The 19,948-nt window shown below is 40.0% G+C and overlaps 1 protein-coding gene across 5 annotated transcripts in view; it reads right to left on the bottom strand.

The window, feature by feature from the left end:
- atp8a2 (ATPase phospholipid transporting 8A2) overlaps positions 1–19,948 on the bottom strand; it is a 567,355-nt gene that overhangs the window by 437,354 nt on the left and 110,053 nt on the right. For 4 of the 5 annotated variants that reach the window (XM_043691978.1, XM_043691979.1, XM_043691980.1 and 1 more), the window contains one exon: positions 14,054–14,192. In XM_043691978.1, the coding sequence (XP_043547913.1) occupies positions 14,054–14,192 (139 nt within the window). Of the gene's footprint in view, positions 1–14,053; positions 14,193–14,665; positions 14,684–19,948 lie in introns of those variants that run through there. The other variant, XM_043691982.1, reaches the window with a different exon arrangement.

Consider the following 19,948-nt stretch of genomic DNA (forward strand, 5'->3'; position numbering starts at 1 on the left):
GTGAGGTATGGACATCAAAGGGTTACTGAGGAATAGAAGAACGTCATCTGCATAAAGGGTAATTTTATGTTTACCTGTACCAATCCTTGGGGCCACTATATTAGGATCAGCTCGTATAGCTTCTGCTAGTGGTTCAATTATTAGCGTGAATAACAATGGCGAGAGGGGACATCCCTGGCGGCAGCCCCTACCCACACTGAAGCTATCCGAGCCTAATCCATTGGTAACCACAACTGCTTTGGGATCACTATACAATGTTGAGGCCCATTTGGTAAACACCTGTCCAACGCCAAACCTCTCCAATGTGTAAAATAAATATGACCATTCGACCCTATCAAATGCGTTTTCCGCGTCTAATGAAACCACTACTCCTGGTATCTTTCCCTGATGACAAGCTTGGATCATATTCAGAGCCCTTCTAACATTATTGGATGATCTACGGCCCTTAATAAACCCCGTCTGATCCTCCTTTATAATATGTGGCAGTATCCTTTCTAATCTCAGAGCTAACTTTTTAGAGAGGATTTTAAAATCTACATTTAGCAAGGGTATTGGTCTGTATGATGTACAATCTTCTGGGTCCTTTCCTTTTTTGAGGATAAGAGAGATATTTGCCTCTTTCAGCGAAGGCGGGAGACAGCCCTGACTATATGCATAGTTATACATGTCCATAAGTGGACCAACCAGTATTTCTGTAAATTCTTTATAGAATTCAGCTTGAAAGCCATCTGGGCCCGGCGTCTTACCATTTTGAAGGTGCCTAATTGCATCAACTATTTCTTGGGGTGTAAGAGGAGCATTTAGGACCGATACTTGTTCCGGGGTTAGGTCTGGAAAAGTCAAATTTTTAAAAAATGACTGCATCTTCTTCGTCCTATCTTCACAATCCTGTGATTTATATAACTCAGAATAGAATTTTCTAAAGGTCGCATTAATCTTTTTATGATCATGAGTCAAAATACCCGTACTTTCCTTGATAGACATAATAGTCTGAGGGGCCTTTTTTTTCTTTGCAAGAAATGCTAAGTATCTACCCGGTTTGTTGCCATATTCATATAATCTTTGTTTTGCAAATAATATTTCCCTCTTAGCCGTTTGAGTAAGTGTAGTGTTTAGAGCTGTCCTAAGAGCTGTAATCCTTTGCAATTTAATAATAGAGGGTCTATCAGTGTATGCTGTTTCAGCCGCTTTTAAGCGGGCTTCAAGCAGACGCTGTTGTTCTCCCTTTAATTTCTTCTGGGTCGCTGAGTAGGAGATGATCAAGCCTCGCGTGTAAGCTTTGATGGTCTCCCACATCATTGACGGGTTGCTAGCTGTACCTGTATTAATTTCTAAAAAAGTTTTAAATTCTTGAGAGAAGTACTTTACAAATTTACTATCTTTCATTAAGAAGTGGTCCATACGCCAATGCCGAGGGGATGTCCTACTGTTCCTCGCCTTAGTTTCCATATATACAGCAGCGTGGTCAGAAATTGCTATATTACCTATTTTACAGGATGATATGGAATTTTAAAAAATCGAGGGGGCAAAAAACATATCAATTCTGGTATGACATTTATGTGGATTAGAGTAGAAAGAAAAATCTCTACCCTGTGGATGAAGACATCTCCATACATCTACTAATCCTAATTCTTTGTTCAGATCCATCAATTGTCTAGATCTGGGAGATACTCCTGCAGTACTCTTGGAAATCCTGTCTATTTCCGGATCCATAATACAATTAAAGTCTCCCCCTATAATTATATGACGGGCATCAAAAGCCATCAATTTTGAAAAGGCTTCCGTTATAAATTTAAAGGGGTGTGCCGGGGTGCCCACGCACTTAACCCACCTAAATTTCTCTGTGGACTTTTACTTCTTGGTAACTTACTTTCCTACACATCTTCATGTAACTGAGCAAACATAGCAACCATACATTTGTCCTTTGGGGCCTTTGCTGCACAGATATAATCATAGAGATGTACAACATGGAAACAGACCCTCTGTCCCTACCTCTGTGCCAGAAGGCCCATGTTTATGTCCCAACTGCTTCAGACATGTGACATAATGTCTGAACAGATTGATTAAAAATAATTTTTATCTAAGTCATGGATATGGATTGGAAACAATTGATGTCACAGCATAATCAATGTGACACTTCACTTGTTACAACCAAGTCAACACAAAAATGAACCACATATCCCTACTCTTCTGTTCCCAACAGCCAACCAATTTTCCATCCATGCTGGTGCATTACCCAGAGTGACCAATTCTTCTGGCATCTTGACAAGGGTTTAGGGGTGGGTCGGGGTAGAAGACTCTCCAAGAACATAGGGAAGGAGGCAAGCCCTTCAGAAGAGGCTGAGAGGAGGGAGTGTACTGCAACTTTCATAGGGTGGGAATACATGGAAATGAACATACAGGTCATACTGGTCCTCCATTTTAAAGCAGATAGGGGAGTCAGGCCAATATGTCTAATTCGCAAGTTTTACTGGATTTTCCTTCTGGGCAAGGAAAAGGCTCGGTGGGGATGCACATACTCCACTTGTGCAAAGACAGTCTTTAATCTTTCCATGATGGTAACAGTTCCTGCCTACCATTTAGTTCAGACCCTTCATGATTCTGAATATCTCGTGTAAATCTCCTCAGAATCTTCTCTTAAAGGAAAACAGTCCAAACTGCTCCAATTTATATAACTATGTCATTCATATCACAAGAAAGCAAGTAGTTGATTGGATGGTAAGCATTTCTCATTTATCTTACCTGATATCTATTCTAAGGTAGTGAATTTCAAACAGGGCAAGAAGAACAATAACTGAAATAAGTAGTAAACATGCAAAGACAAGACTAAAGGCACAAATTAAAATTTAGTTTGCAAAATAGATCATTAAAATTATGGAGAGACAGTAGTTCACTGCCCTAGCAATCCAGAGGTGCAGGCTAATTGATATTCTAGGGAGACAGGTTCACAGTAGTTGGCGCTACTTCAATTCAACTAATAAAAGGCTGGAGTAAGAGCACTTGTGGTGCAGTGGTAGTGTCCAGGGTTCACATCCCAACTACTCAGAGGTGTGTGTGAAATCATCTCAGCACAGGTTGATTAGAAAATAAAACCTGAAATTTAAAGCCATTTCAATTATGGTGACCACGAAACTAACAACAGTTATTGAAGAAATCCAGCTAGTTCAGATTTGGAGATGCCGGTGTTGGACTAGCTTTTCAGCTAGTTCAGTAATGTCTTTCAGGGTGGATCTGCATTCATTCCTGTTCTGATCGACATGCGATTCCGGACCCTCAGTCCTCATCAATGTTTATAGCACAGAAGCAAGCTTTCAGCCCATCAGGTCAATGATCAACAAAGAGCTGATTATAATAATCTCATTTTCCATCTCTTGGCCCACAGCCCTGGAGGCAATGCAACACAACTGAATATCCACATGAAACTTAAATGTCACAAGAGTTCCTGACACAACCACTCTGAGGCTCTGAGTATCTGACTCACACCATTTCTCAAGTCTCCTCTGATTTTAACTACTTCCCCACGAGGATTATTGAAACCTCTGCTAATGAACAACCTACCTTCGTGAACATCCAATCTATACCTCTCAGAATTTTACATATTTGCATCAGGCCCCCTCTCAACTTCTTGTGCTCCAAGGAATACAACCCTAGTCTATCCAAATTTCCTCATACCTCAGATTCTCTGGCCCAGGCAGTATCCCAATAAGTCTTCTTTGCACTATCTCTCATGCAAAAATGTGATGACTAGAACGATTCATACAGAATTCCAGTTATCCAACATTTTATACAGTTCCAGCATGTCGTCCTCGCTCTTACATTCTATGCCACCATTTACAAAGGCAGCTCTCTCATAAATCTTTTTTTAAACCAACTCATCTACCCACCCAGCTCCATTCAGAAATTGGTGGACATGCACACCAAAGTCCCTCCAATCTTCAATACTTCCCAGTTGTCTACAATTGATGATGTAATACCTTGTTAGTCCCCAAGTGTATTACCTCACATTTAGAGTCATTCAGGCCAGAAACAGACTCAGGCTTAACTCATCCATGCTGATCAGGTTTCCCAAACTGAACTAGTCCCATTTGTCTGTGTTGGCTCATATCCTCTAAACCTTTCCTATCTATATACCAGTCCAAATGTCTTAATGTTGCAATTGTACTCACCTCTACCACTTCCTCAGGCAGCTCGATCCACATATGCACCACCCTCTGCATGAAAGAGTTGCCCCTCAGGTCCCTTTAAAATCTTTCCAATTTTACCTTAAACCTATGTCCTCTAGTTTTGGATTCCTTACCCTGCCTTGGCTATTCACCTTATTTATGCCCCCCATGATTTTATAAACTCTACAAGATCACCACTCAGCCTCCTACCATCTAGGGGGTTGCAAAAGGTTGCAGCCTCTCCAGCCTCTCTTTATAACTCAAACTCTCCATCTTGGTAACACCCTTGCCAGTTTAACAACATCCTTCCTATAGCAGCACGTTCAAAATTGTATGCAGTACGTCAAATGTGGCCTTACCAATGTCTTGTACAGCTGTAACGTGACATCCCAAATCCTGTACTCAAAGCTCCAACCAATGAAGGCAGGCATGACAAATGCCTTCTTCACCCCGTGCCCCCATTTACCTGCAATGCCACCTTCAAGAAACTATGTACCTGCACCCATAGATCTGTCTGTTCAACACCACTCCCCAGGGCCTTAACATTAACTGTGTAATTCTGGCCCTGAGTTGTCTAATCAAAATGCAACATTTCGCACTTTTCTAAATTAAACTCCATTTCTTGGCACACTTCTCCAATTTGAATTCCATTTGCCACTGCTTTACCAGCTGACAACTCCACTGATATCCTCTTGCAGTTTATGGCTATCCTGTTTAATATCTATCACCCTTCATGACATCCGTAATCCTCTTGGTCATATCCCTTGTAATTAAGTCCAACCCACTAATGCATACCACAGACAGTAAGGGCTGCAGTATCAAGCCCTGCATAAAAAGACTTCCAATCACAAAAACATCCCTTTGCTTCCTGCCTCTCAATGCATTTTGATGTGACATGCCACTTTGCCTTGGATACCACACACTTCTGACTTTCTTGATCAATTTGCTATAAAGGACCTGATCAAAAGCCTGGCTGAAGTCCATATGGACTACATCAAAAACATCACTCACACCAACAATTGCAGTTACCTCCCCAAACATTCAATCAAATTGGTCAAATACAATCTTCACATAACAAATCCATATTGAGCATTCCTGGATGAGCAGAGGGATCTTGGTGTCCATGTACACAGATCTCTGAAAGTTGCCACCCAGGTAAATAGTGCGGTGAAGAAGGCATATGGCGTACTAGCTTTTATTGGTAGAGGAATTGAGTTCCGGAGCCCTGAGGTCATGTTGCAGTTGTATAAGACTCTGGTGCGGCCGAATCTGGAGTATTGTGTGCAGTTTTGGTCGTCGTACTATAGGAAGGATGTGGAGGCACTGGAACAGGTGCAGAGGAGGTTTACCAGGATGTGCCTGGTATGGTAGAAAGATCGTATGAGGAAAGGCTGAGGCACTTGGGGCTGTTTTCATTGGAGAAAAGAAGGTTTAGGGGTGACTTGATAGAGGTGTACAAGGTGATTAGGTGTTTAGATAGGGTTGACCATGAGAACCTTTTTCCACATATGGAGTCAGCTATTACGAGGGGACATAGCTTTAAATTAAGGGGTGGTAGGTATAGGACAGATGTTAGGGGTAGATTCTTTACTCAGCGAGTCGTGAGTTCATGGAATGCCCTGCCAGTAGCAGTGGTGGACTCTCCCTCTTTATGGGCATTTAAACGGGCATTGGATAGGCATATGGAGGATAGTGGGCTAGTGTATGTAGGTTAGGTGGGCTTGGATCGGCGCAACATCGAGGGCCAAAGGGCCTGTACTGCGCTGTATTTTTCTATGTTCTATGTTCTATATTCTATATTCTTTCTCAGAATTATCTCTAATAAATTTCCAACCACCCAGGTTCGACTGACTTGCCTGTAATTTCTGTCTATCCCTTCCTCCCTTTATTAATAATGGGCCAACATTACCAGTCCTCCAGTGCTCTGGCATCTCACCTGTGGTCAGAGAGAATGTTAAAATTACTCCCTTGACAGCCTACTGCTGATATACAGAAATGTGGTTAACTCTTAAATGCCTAAGCAAGCCACTCAACTCAAGGGTACTTAGAGATGGACACAAGTGATCATTTCATTCCTTGGTAAAGAATATAGAAACTGCACAGATAACAGGGCAGGTGATGTGTTAAACTGCAGGATGTGGAGATTCATGAACACCTGTGAGATCCAAGGTAAACATATCTGCAACTCGAAGAACTTCAGTTAATCAGCTGAAGTCTGAGCGTGACATATTGCAATGCATCAGTGTAGGCCAAAGTTGCCTCGATACTTTGTTTCAGAGACAGTCAGAGAGACAGCCTACAGCCTTTTAATTTGATCCAAGGTCAGGAACAGCAGGGAGGGTGGTGAGCAGTTACTACAGGTGAGGCAGGTAAGGGGACACAAAAAAAATGCAGCAGCCTCAAGCCATTGCAATTGTCCAGCAGGTCCAATGTTCTTAATGTAGTTTGTCTGGCTGAAGGTGGGAACTGAAGAGTTAAACAAGCAAGTGATTATGGTACAAAAAAAACAGACACTGCTAGAGAAACTCAGCCCAACCTGGCAACATCTGTGGAGAGAAAGCAATGTCAACATTTTGAGCCTAATGACAGTTGTTCAGGATGGCTTCAGATTTCCAGTTCTTTATTTTATTAAAATGAACCAGGCACCCTGGTGACAAAGTTAGTACCCTTACATCTGCTAAGGAGATGCGGGAAAGCGCTTGACTATCGGGGCGGTATTTGTCCAGAAGAATTGGGGATATATGTTCTTAGTGCCAATGGATCTCTGTAAATAAGGTGACAACATTTGTTTACTTGTGGAACGTGTGGCAGAACTTCCTTCTCACGTCAGAGGCACGCATATTTCACAGTGGCTCGTTGGATAACTAAATTTCTGGATTATATCAAAGATTCTTAACAAAACTTATATGCAATAAGAAAAGAACTTGTAAGTTAATAAGCTAAGTGGAATATGCATATAATAGAACAATCCAGAAACACTTTCATGCATATCACACTGAGCAAATTTGAATTTATGAAGCTTAGCTCCCTCATCTTGACTGTTTTGGGTAATAAATGTCCCATTATCCTTACAGGCTAGGAAAACATGAAGGCAGAAAGTTAGAAGATGTTCATTTGTGAGTGAGAGAGAAAACATCCTTGTATAAATTACATTCACTGACTGAAGGGTTCAGGAGACACAGAGAGAGTGAGATAGAGAGAGAGAGTGAGATAGAAAGAGAGAGAATATGAGACAGAGACAGAGAGACCATAAGAGCATAAGAAATAGGAGTGGAAGTAATACCATTCAGCCCATCGGGTCCACTCTGCTACTCAATCATGGCAGATGAGCATTTCAACTCCACTTACCCGCACTCTCCCCATAGTCCTTAATTCCTTGTGAGATAAAGAATTTATCAATCTCTGCCTTGAAGGTATTTAACATCCAGGCCTCCACTGTGCTCCGTGGCAATAAGTTCCACAGGCCCACCATTAGCTGGCTGAAAAAATGTCTCCTCTAATTCTAAGGCTGTGCCCACGGGTCCTAATCTCCCCGCCTAATGGAAACAAATTCCCAGCATCCACCCTTTCTAAGCCATGCATTAACTTGTAAGTTTCTATTAGATCTCCCCTCAACTTTCTGAACTCTAATGAATACAATCCCACGATCCTCAGTGTCTATCATACGTTAGACCTACCATTCCATGGATTGTCCATGTGAATCTCCGCTGGATATGCTCCGGTGCCAGTATCTCCTTATTGAGGTGTGAGGCCCAAAACTGGACACAGTATTCTAAATGGGGCCTAACTAGAGCTTTATAACATCTCAAAAGCACATCATTGTTTTTATATTCCAACCCTCTTGAGATAAATGAGAACATTACATTTGCTTTCTTAACCACAGAGTCAACCAGCAAGTCAACCTTTAGAGAATCCTGGACTAGCACTCTCAGATCCCTTTGGCTTTATGAATTTTCTCACTGTTCAGAAAATAGTCCATGCCTGTATTCTTTTTTTCAAAGTGCAAGACCTCGCTTTTGCTCACGTTGAATTTCATCAGCCATTTCCTGGACCACTCTCCTAAACTAAATCTTTCTGCAGCCTACCCACCTCCTCAGTACTACCTGCCTGTCTGCCTAACTTCATATCATCGGCGAACTTCGCCAGAATGCTCCCAGTCTATTCATCCAGATCATAAATATATAAGTGAACAGCTGCGGCCCCAACACAAAACCCTACAGGACACCACTTGTCACCAGCTGCCATTCTGAAAAAGAACCCTTCATCCCAACTCTCTGCATGACAGACAGCCAATCCTCAATCGATGCCAGGAGCTCACCTCGAACAACATGGGCCCTCACCTTACTCAGCAGCCTCCCGTGAGGCACCTTATTAAAGGCCTTTTGGAAGTCTAGATAGATAACATCCACTGGGTTTCCCTGGTCTAACCTACGTGTTACTGCCTCAAAGAATTCTAACAGATTTGTCAGGCACATCCTCCCCTTACTAAATCCATACTGACTTGCTCTAATCTGACCCTGCACTTCCAAAAATTTAGAAATTTCATCCTTAACAACGGATTCTCGAACTTTACCTACAACCGAGGTTGGGCTAATCGGCCTATAATTTTCTATCTATTGTCCTGATCCTTTCTTGAACAAAGGGGTTACAACAGCAATTTTCCAATCATCTGAGACTTTCCCTGATTCCAGTGATTTTTGAAAGATCATAACCAAGGCCTCCACTATTTCCTCAGCCACCTCCCTCAGGACTCTATGATGTATTCATTGGGGCCAAGAGATTTATCAAATTTTAGACCTTTTCTAGCACTTTCTCTTTTGTAATGGCTACCATGCTCAATTCTGCCCCTGACTCTCCTTAATTGTTGGAGTATTACTCATGTCTCCCACTGTGAAGACTGACACAAAGTACTTATTAAGTTGTTCAGCTATTTCCTTATCTCCCATCACTAGCCTTCCTACATCAATTTGGAGTGGCCCAATATCTACTTTCGCCTCTTGCTTGTTTCTTATATATTGAAAGAAACTTTTACTATCATTTCTAATACTAATGGCTCGTTTACCTTCATATTTGATCCTCTCCTTCCTTATTTCTCTCTCTTTGTTTTTTTTTAGATTACTTAGTGTGGAAACAGGCCCTTTGGCCCAACAAGTCCACACCGACCCGCCGAGGCACAACCCACCCATACGCCTACATTTACTCCTTCACCTAACACTACGGGCAATTTTAGCATGTCCAATTCACCTAACCTGCACATCTTTGGACTGTGGGAGGAAACCGGAGCAACGGGAGGAAACCCACACAGACACGGGGAGAATGTGCAAACTCCACACAGTCAGTTACCTGAGGCGGGAATTGAACCCGGGTCTCTGGCACTGTGAGGCAACAGTGCTAACCACTGTGCCGTGCCGTCCATATCCTCTGTTTGTTTTTGGATACTTCCCAATCTTCTGTTTTGCCGACATTGAGAGGTTATCATTGTCCAAAAGGGGGCATTCTGTGGGGTGCTCCAGTGTTGAGTGCTATCGTGAAGACGGTGCAGTTGTCTATCTTCACTGATTGAGGTCTGTGACTTCAGAAAGGAAGGAGGAGGACATGCCTCCACCTACATTAAGGCAGTGGAAGTTGAGAGCGTCAAGTTCCTAGGAGTGATAATAACTGACCTGTCCTGGACTTCCCACGTAGATGCAACCGTCAAGGTGGTACACCAACACCTCTTCTCCCGCAGGCTGCTCAGGAAATTTGGTATGGCTGTAAGGACCCTCACCAACTTTTACAGATGTATCATAGAAAGCATACTGTCCTGGTGTATAATGGCCTGATGTGGCAACTGCTTTACCCAGGAGCGTAAGAAACTACAGAAGGTTGTGTGCACATCCACACCATCACGGAAGCCAACCTCCCATCAATGGGCTCCATTTACATGTCTCATTGCCATGGAAAGGCTACCAGCATTATCAAAGATCCATCCCACCCTGGTTATGCTCTCAGACAACCTCTTCCGTCAGGCAGAAGATACAGAAGTTGAACACATGCACCAATAGATTCAAGAACAGCTTCTACACTGCCATTATTAGACTGACGAATGCATTCTCTAACTTCAAATAATGCTGATCTTGTCTAGTGCACATCCTATGCGGTGTAACCTGTATGTCTAATTTGTTTTCACCCCATGATCTGTATCCTTGTGTACTATGATCTGCCTGTACTGCCTGCAAACAAAACTCTTCACTGTAATTACGTACATGTGACAATAAATATAACAAATCATTCTTACACACTCGCTGGATCAAAATCCTGGAACTTCCCTTCCCAATGGCACAATAAGATACCTATTCACCAGAGACTGCAGCAGTTCAAGAATAGAGCTCACCACCACAATCTCAAGGATGATTAAGGATGGACAATAAATGCTGACTATGCAACAATGTCCATGTGCCATGAATAAATAAAGTGGTGAGGTGGTTCATCTTGGAACAAAGAATACAAAAAGGACAATATTACTTAAATGAAAAGAGATTACAGTATTCTATGGTCCCGGGGGATCTGGCTGTCCTGGTACATGAATTACACAACATCACAACATGTTGCAAGTGATTAGCAAGGCAGATGCAATGTCATTATTCATTTTAAATTGAATATATTGTAGAAGTAGGGAAGATTTGCCACTGTCGATTCTCCTGCTCCTTGGATGCTGCCTGACCTGCTGCGCTTTTCCAGCAACACATTTTTCAGCTCAGAATATTATGTGCAGGTTTGTTCTGCTCATTAAAGCCAGGACATATAAGGTCCATTTAATGATACCTGGAATGAATGGACTGTCATGTGTGGGTAGGTTAAGACCTAGGGGGCTGTACAGCATACTTCAAAATCTAATTCCTATGTCCTCATGACATGGGAAACCATAGTGATACCACAGTTGTTACAAAACATATCTGGAAGTTCAACTAATACTTATGTATACAAAGTAAAAACTACTTCCGCTGAAAAATTAAATCCGTTTTATCTAAAGAATATACCAGAACGTCCTGAGCATAGATACTATTGAAAAGCAAACATGCTTTCAAAGTACAAAGTAACTATTACTTTACAAATGATCACAATGACCCAATGTTTTTAGCTTTTCTAAAGTAACAACAATTTTAAAAAAAAATACAGATCACATGTTAAAACTTGATTTTAGAGTCAAGTGTGCTGGATAGGGGAATAGCAAATGTTGATTTAAAAAATCAGTAATTTTTTAAAAAAATAAGTTCTAGTGAATCAGACTACACTAGAAGACGAGAAACTACTTAAGATGTATAATGTACAGTAACTACTGCAGAAATCAAATGATTACAATGGAGTTCTCATAAAACGATTGCTATCTCTCAAATTCAAGTTAATCAGAAGTCCCATTTCCTAAACCATTAGGTTTTTCTAATATCATCAACAACACAGAATCACAGTTCACTTCCTCACAAAAAGTCTTTCAAACTAATTCCAATTAATTTTATGGGCAATCACCGATTCCGCTAACAAATTGTTTTATACAGGGCTTTTGTTCTATTCTTCATGTGATGCTGGAATCACGAGCTGACCATCAGTTATTGCCCATCCCTAGTTGCCCTTGAGGAGATGGTAGTGAGCTGCTTCTTGAACTACTGCAGTCCACCTTTATTTTTATGGAGATGTCACTAATGCCTTTCTGTTATTGTAACAATTCTGTGGGAGTCTTCCATTGTTTATACTACTAGCATGTTTGACAGTCCGTATGCCAATTGATTTGATTTTATTTGATTTTAAAACCATTTAGAATTCACACAAAGAATTTTATTCAACTGCAGAACATTTCCTATGTAATCACATTAACATTAAACATTGTAAGACAAAGATACAGCAATTGAATGCTATGTTATGGTGAAACTAACAAAAAAAATCTGTTTACAGCTGCCAAGAAAATAATTCCTAGGCTGTAATCAGAACTCTTAGGGTTCAGAAAATGGTTCTATCTCATGTACTTTGCACTCATATGTAATATTTCCTTAACATATTAGATGAGATGTCAGCAATGACATAATAACTGGAATGTTGGCAAAACTGTAGGTTCAAACCTCAGGTCAGAAATCTAAGCACAAAATCTACACTAGTACTTCAAAACAGTGGAGCACTTCCTCAACATTGTTGGGGATGCCATCTTTTCGAAGAGATGATAAACAGAGGCCATGTATACTCTCTAGGTATTTTGTTAAAATTCATTTGTGGAATGCGCGCATCACTAGTTGGCCAGTATTTATCACCCATCCCTTGAGAAGATGGTAATGATCTGCCTTCCTGAAGTGCTGCTCGGTGGACGTGAAAGATTCTTTGACATTATTTGACAATATTTATTCCTCCAACAACATCATTAGAACACATTATCTAATCACTGTCACACTGCATTGTCAGTGGAACTTCGCCATGTTTCTCTACATTTTAATAGTGACTACTCTTCAAAACTATTTGATTGGTTGATGACATCCTGAGATTAAGTTTTGTTTTTGTAATTCTTCCTATCTTTTTCACTTCTGATGAAACAGTAACTTTGTAATAATTCCCAGATACTCAGGATATCAATTTCCTGATACAATATACAATGCAACAGCAAGACAGATTATGAAAGGGATGATTCAGACTTGGAGATCCATATTTTCCTGTCTTTTAGAATCCTTTCCCACCACTATAACTTTGATAATTAAACCAAATTGTTACAGTTGTTCTCTGTAGTTACTTAAGTACAGTTTTGTAAGTTTACAAATAGTCATTTAGAGGTACAGAACTTGAATAATACTGAATTTTCTTTAAATGATGCTTCAGAAGTTTATGTACTTGTTTAGCACCTCAAAAGAAATAAAATGTGCTACACTCTCCCTAAAAGAAACGAGTCTGACCTTGTGATTCAAAAGAACCACAAATATGAAATTGCATATATTTCAAACCCGTGTTCAGATTCCCCATGCACATTGCACAATATTGCTCAAAATGCTTCCAGCTGAGTCCCCAGGATAAGACTTCAAGCTGATCCACTGTTCAAAATCTGTTTGTATAACTGCTGAATGTTCTGCCATCACTATTGGAAAATAATTAAACAAGAAGCAACTTTGTTATTGCAATACACTTAAAATTGGTGGCTTTGAGACTTGCATGCGTAGTACTCCCTTCAAACAACGACACACTTTCATGGGTTTCCCTGTCCCAAAATCAAGAGACACCATGATCTTTCATAGGCAAATACTACAGAATTTCTCTTTTGGAATTAATTTAAAGCAGCAAAAATAACATGCTTTCATGTTTAAAACACACTTCTAAAGAAGTCCCCAAAATACATTCACATACTTATAGTACATTGTAGACATAATTCCATAACGCATTTCTAAAACCAAAGACAAAAAGGAAACATGCCTCTCTTTAAATGCAAAGAAACTCAAACCTGAGATGAACTAAAGTGCCTGATAATTTGGGAATTTGGAGACAGTCTACAACCTTGGTTTTTGTTATATTTAAATGAAGAACATTTATTAGCTAGTGAAATCAAAATAGCGAAATCCTTTAACTTTGAATGCACTGCAATGTCTCTAACAGATATTCCATCAGTCATCAAAATCACCTTTTCCCTCAATAATCTTTGTTCTGAATTTAATTTTATCTAGCAGGAAGAAACAGAATTACTCCATAGAACATGACATTGGGTTTCCCACAATCAGGCAGCAAGTCTTACTTCTATTAAGTAACAACCGTATTGAAATAAGGGACATACTTAGAGTCGGTAAATAATTCAAAAACTCCAACTCTGTCAAGAAAAAGATGATTTCACCTTTAACATATGTCTGCAACCATACTAACCCTCGCAATGAATTTTAATGTTTCCTTACCTGACATGGTTGTCGCAGAATTTAGTTATCTGAGGCAGATTGATATTGATAACTCGGCCTGCTTGATCCAACTCTGCGGATGTCGTTCCAGACATCTCATCATCAGCCTTCTCGTAGCCCGAAGATGAACAACCAGTTCCTAATGTTCAGACCAGAGAGAAACCACTCAGTAATTTGAAGTAAACAGAATTTATGCTTACCAATGGCAGATGTTAGAAGTTTGATAAAACAGCAGGGCCACACTCTCAGTAAATTAAGCTGCTGAAAGCAGCACAATGCTCTCTGAACAATGAGTGACAGACACGCTTTTGTTTGATGCATGTGAAGCACACATACATAGTTATCAGCAGGCTTTCAGGTTTACAAAATAAATAACCTTCAGAGCAACAAAAGGGCCATTATTGTAAAAGAGATAATTTTCCAGACCAATGGGAAGTCAAGCAATGATACAAGTGCAAGCTGCAAGTGCCACTGCTAGATAAATGGATGCTTTACAACAGAGTATGTCTGACCAAGTAGTATATCACTTGGAGAGTAATAAATTATGCAGACTGATTAGGAATACTTAAATAGACAACTAATGTAATATTAAGGATTTCCCCTCCCAGCAACCTGGGATCCACAGGCAGTTTGTCGCAGCATACACCAATCAGCCCATCTGTCAGTGTTACACTGAGCTGTGGGGCTGATTCAATAATCACTTCTATTATGTCTAACAACATAATGGATCAGCAGCTACTGCAGTAAACACATCTAAAACTCATAGCCGTCAAGAGTTTTATCATTGCATCATAAATATTTGTTCAAAATATAGCCAAAGTAATGCTTCAGGCATAGCTAGTTTAAGAAGAGGAATTGATAAAATGTTAAAAACAGCTCAGCTATGGTTCAACTCACTGCTCCATAACTAAGATTATTCACTCTTCACATCATAACTTCTCAATTTCAGTTGAGCACAGAGAGCTGAGGAGCAGTAGACAGTGGAGGAAGAGTCAGTCTGGGCGACTGTTAGTCACTTTCCATTGATTAACATTAGCTCAGGCTGACAATCTATTTATCCATCGCCTTGACATGCGAGGGTCAGTGAACGGCATTATTGGAGACAGAATCAAATTCTCTATTCTATAACAGTGATGAATTAAGAATTAATTGGAAGGTCAAAAACACAGTAGGGCTAATGGCTATATGTACCAATTCACTAGATGTAACTAACTGCATGTCCCAGACATCAGCACTGGGGGGGCGTCAAACTTATCACTGCATTTATCAATGACATACAGAAAAGAAGCTTGTCTAATCCCAGTTGATAGTAATACTGAACAAGCCAGATCCCAGATCATGATAGACCACAAGATTTATTTTTTTACTATTTGTCAGTCAAGTACTGAACATACTTACAAGAGGCTATCAAAATATCCTTAACAAAATAACAACATTTATTGCACACAAAAACACTATTACACTTCAAAATAATTCACTGAAATTGTCTTATTACACGTATCAAAAAAGACTTAATCCTCAATGACAATGTTACAAATGCTCAAACCTCAGTGAAAGGTCAGCCTGTTTCGACTTTAAACTTCCTTGTTCAGTTGGCACAGATGTACTTGGTTTCTTTCCAGCTAACTTCTCCATTCACAGAATGCGAACTTCTCTAGTCTACGTCTTTTCATAAGACCCTTAAACAAACTGCTAACATCGCTCACTTCTTTCTTAACATGGACTCCTTGTACTCCTATTCCACAGTTGTATGTTTCTGGAGCTTTCTGTCATTGTCATTAAACCACCTATGATTTGTTTTCAGCTACCATAACTGTTCAGACTGCTAAACTGCACTGCCCCTCTGGCAGGTTTTTCATGCATTCATTGACATGCTTCTAGAGAAAAGAAACCTGTATTCTCCCTGCCCATCTGGAAAGTCTGTTTTCTAAAGAGAAACATTTCTGTTTCCTAGGACACCTTATTGCTAGACAGCAACCCAACTTTATTGTCTCTTCTACCATTTTCTAAAGCACTGAACTACTCAACTCAAAGGATTTAAAAATCTCATTTAAATACATGTAAACACATTTCCAGGTATCTCTGTGCCACTCAACAGACCTCAAAAATGAAACAAAGTTCTTCTTTCTTGATGCACACATTACAGAAATACAAATCCATGCTTAAAGATATCCCAAGAACTCAAGTTTCCAAATAATATATTTTGAACCTTCATCACAGAATAGGGAGACATATATTCAAATTTCCTGACAATGCTAAGTTGCGCGTTAAAGTAAGTAGCCCAAATGGGAGGAAGCAAGTTGCCAAGTAACTTTGACAGCTTAGGAGAGTGGACAAAACGAAGTTCAATTTTAGGAAGTATAACTAAGATAGATATAATCTAGAAAGCATTCTGATCTAAGAAACTAGGAGCTGTGGAAGAAAAGGAATTTTATAAATTCCTACTTTGGAGATTTAGACTACCAGATACAGAAATCATTTAAAGCTAGTGAACTAGAGCAAAATGTGTTGGCCTTCATCTCAAAGGAGCTGGAAGACAGAAGGCTGGAGATTACTCAAGAGAGTGTTTTAAATCTTTGATTAGACCATATCTGTTGAGGCTAGGCAATTCCACTTCAGTCCACCTATCACTCTTTCATTGTTTGAGTTGAAGTCCTGGAACTCCCTTCCAAATATCACTGTGGACGTCCCTACACCCCAAGGACTATAGTAGTTCAAGAAGCCATAATGTGACACTAGACAATGGATGAATGGACAATTGCCAGAGATTTCCTTCCCAGTTGGGAACACTTCAACCGTCAGGGACATTCAGCCTCTGATCCTCGGGTGACCATCCTCCAAGACAGACTTTGAAATATGCAGAATGGCTGAGCAGAGGCTGATAGCCAAGTTCAGTACCCATGGGGATGGCCTCAACCGGGACCTTGGGTTCATGTCACACTACTGTTGACCCCATTACACTATACATTTATTTTTTTTCTCTCTCTCTCTCTCACACACACGCACACGCACACACACTCTCAAACATATACACTCCCCATACTCACCCACGCGCACACCTTCTCACAGGCTTATACTCCGTCACACTCATCACAAACTCTACCAAGCACACACACACACGCAAACACACACTCTCTCATGCGCACTCTCACTCTCCCTCACATGCACACACACAAACAAACATATACATCTATGAGGTGAATTTGTATTTGCAGATACATTCTATTTTTGCTCAAAAAGCACACAACCTGCAGGCAGTCAATCCACGTAACATTTTATAAATTCCTACTTTGGAAATCGAGCCAGTCTGACTCAAGATTGGGATACAGACAGACTCTAACCTCACACCTTTAAGATATTGTCTGAGCTGAGATGTCACTTTTTTTTATAAAACTTAAGTTATCTCGAGAATGTGACTTCAAAGTAGTTCTGGCATTTACACATTAATGAACCAAAACCTGCAACCCATCCTAAAAGAATGAAAGACTTAACAGCAAGATAGGTTTGTTCAATATATCATTTTAACTGCATGACATTGTGTTCTTTTGCTATAGACGTTTTGTTTTATGATCCTGCCCCACTAGTTACCTCATGAAGGAGCAGCGCTCTGAAAGCTAGTATTTCCAAATAAACCTTTTGGATGATAACCTGGTGTTGTGTGATTTTTAACGCAGTTCAACAAACAGTGAATCGCCGGCTTCTCCAGGGCAGTTAGGGACAGCAAATGCTGACTAAGCCTCGACTGCCTGTATTCTATGAACAATTTTTTAAAAATATAAAACTTCAAAACTGAGTTAGATGTTTGTTTCATGAAGGTATTGAGCAATGGGTACGATATGGTCTAATCAAAGCTGAGGTACAGATCCATCATAATCCAATTTTATGATGGGACATCCAAGAGGGTAGGATTGCTCTACCATTGTTTCAATGTTGATTTAGTCTTAGTTCCTGGAGAACCTACACCACCTTGGGATGTTTCCTCAGTATTGCTCAAACAGTATTTCAATTTCTGCCAAAGAATTAATAGCTAAGGCTGAACCTGAGACCTTCTGTGCATTTTATGAATACTTGTTGAGCAAATGCATTCGTTTCTGAGCACCAGGTATATTTATTTTCCTTAAACATCAAATATGTTATCAATGCAGTTTTTTGAGCAGGTGAATGAAGAGAGTTTGATGCTATTATTTGTCTATCAGTCTTTTTCTATTTAGCGCAGATCCAACAGGTTCAGATTAAAGACTAACTAAGCATGCTGGGCTTCCAAGATAGACCCATAAGAACAGAAATAGAAGTAGAAATTAATCATGCATTAGATATGTTGCTTAGATAAATAACACCCAGGTAAGAGTACAAAAATTACAGTTGCCTCTTTAAAGTACACTGGAGATAACCTTAAAGAGTTTAGAATCATCACTGAGGAAGGAAATGGCAATGGATGCTCAGATCAATGTTGGATTTCAAGAGCATTTAACAGTGGCAACATCTGGGTTGTTCAGCCAAAAGTGGTTGTGTCGTGCATAGCACAGGGCAGAAAATCATGCAAGATAGAATGCAAAGGAGTCCATTCCATCCAGTGTATGTAACTCTTTGACAGAGCTATCCGATCAATCCAATGGCCTTGAAAATCTCTTCTCCAATTTCTCCACTGAAAGTGTTTCCACTGTCACTGCAGGCATTTCTGATCACAGCATGTAAACTGACCAAATTCTGAGTAAAAAAAAACTTATTCTTTCTTCATTTACAAACAGCTAGTAAAGGGACCTTAAAGCCAACAATCCAAATGTTATCTAGACATGATTCATGAAACATGAACCAATGTAAGAATTACAAAAAAAAATTACACTAGGCCAATCATACATCCACTACTGCATAACAACAAAAGATACTGGATATTTGAAATCATACTATTGCATATAATTTGCTAAGATTTAATACCCTTCATCAAATATCTTCCCATATAACATAATACCATAGCACCATGTTACTTCAGGCATTTGGTACTCTGGATAGAATAACAGGCTCAGACTACAACACTACTTCAGGTGTTTACCATGTTAAATAACATAATCAGAACAGAGAAGTTATAATCCTTAGAGGTTACATATTTTGTTATAAGTTAGCAAAAAGAACATGATGTTGACTGTTAGAGTCATAGAGTCATGCAGCCACACAGCATGGAAATAGACCCTTCGGTCCAACTAGTTCACATCGACCATGTTCCCAAACTAAATTAGCCCCACCTGCCTGTGTTTGGCCCATATCCTTCCAAATCTTTCCTAGTCATGTGCTTATCCAAATGTCTTCTAAATGTTGCAACTGTACCTACAACCACTGCTTCCTCTGGAAGTGCATTCCACACAGTAACTACCTCTGTGTAAAAAAAGTTGCCCCTCAAGTCCTTTTTAAATCTCTCTCCTCTCACCTTAAAATTTATATGTCCCCTAGTTTTGAACTCCCCACCTTAGGGAAAAGGCCTTTGCTACTCACCTCATGCCCCTCATGATTTTATAGACTTTGACCTCAATCGCCGATGCTCCCGTGAACAAAAGTCCCAGCCTACTTTTAAAACACCAACCCTCATTTCTGGCAACATGCTGGTAAACCTTTTTTTAAAATCCTCTCCAGTTTAATAATATCCTTCCTATTACAGGGCAAACAGACCTGCACAGAATACTCCAGGATAGGCCTCACCAATGTCCTGTATGATCTCAACAGGACGTCCAATTCCTATACTCAAAAGATCTGAGCAACAAAGGCAAGCATGCTAAACACCTTCTTAGCCAACCTGTCTACCTATGACATAAATTTCAAAGACTTAAGAACCTTAATCCCTAGGTCTCTTAGTTCTACAACACTATCCAGGGCTATAGCATTAATTGTATCAGTTGTTTCCAG

The sequence above is a fragment of the Chiloscyllium plagiosum genome, chromosome 6, assembly GCF_004010195.1.
Source record: "Chiloscyllium plagiosum isolate BGI_BamShark_2017 chromosome 6, ASM401019v2, whole genome shotgun sequence".
Classification (NCBI taxonomy): domain Eukaryota; kingdom Metazoa; phylum Chordata; class Chondrichthyes; order Orectolobiformes; family Hemiscylliidae; genus Chiloscyllium; species Chiloscyllium plagiosum.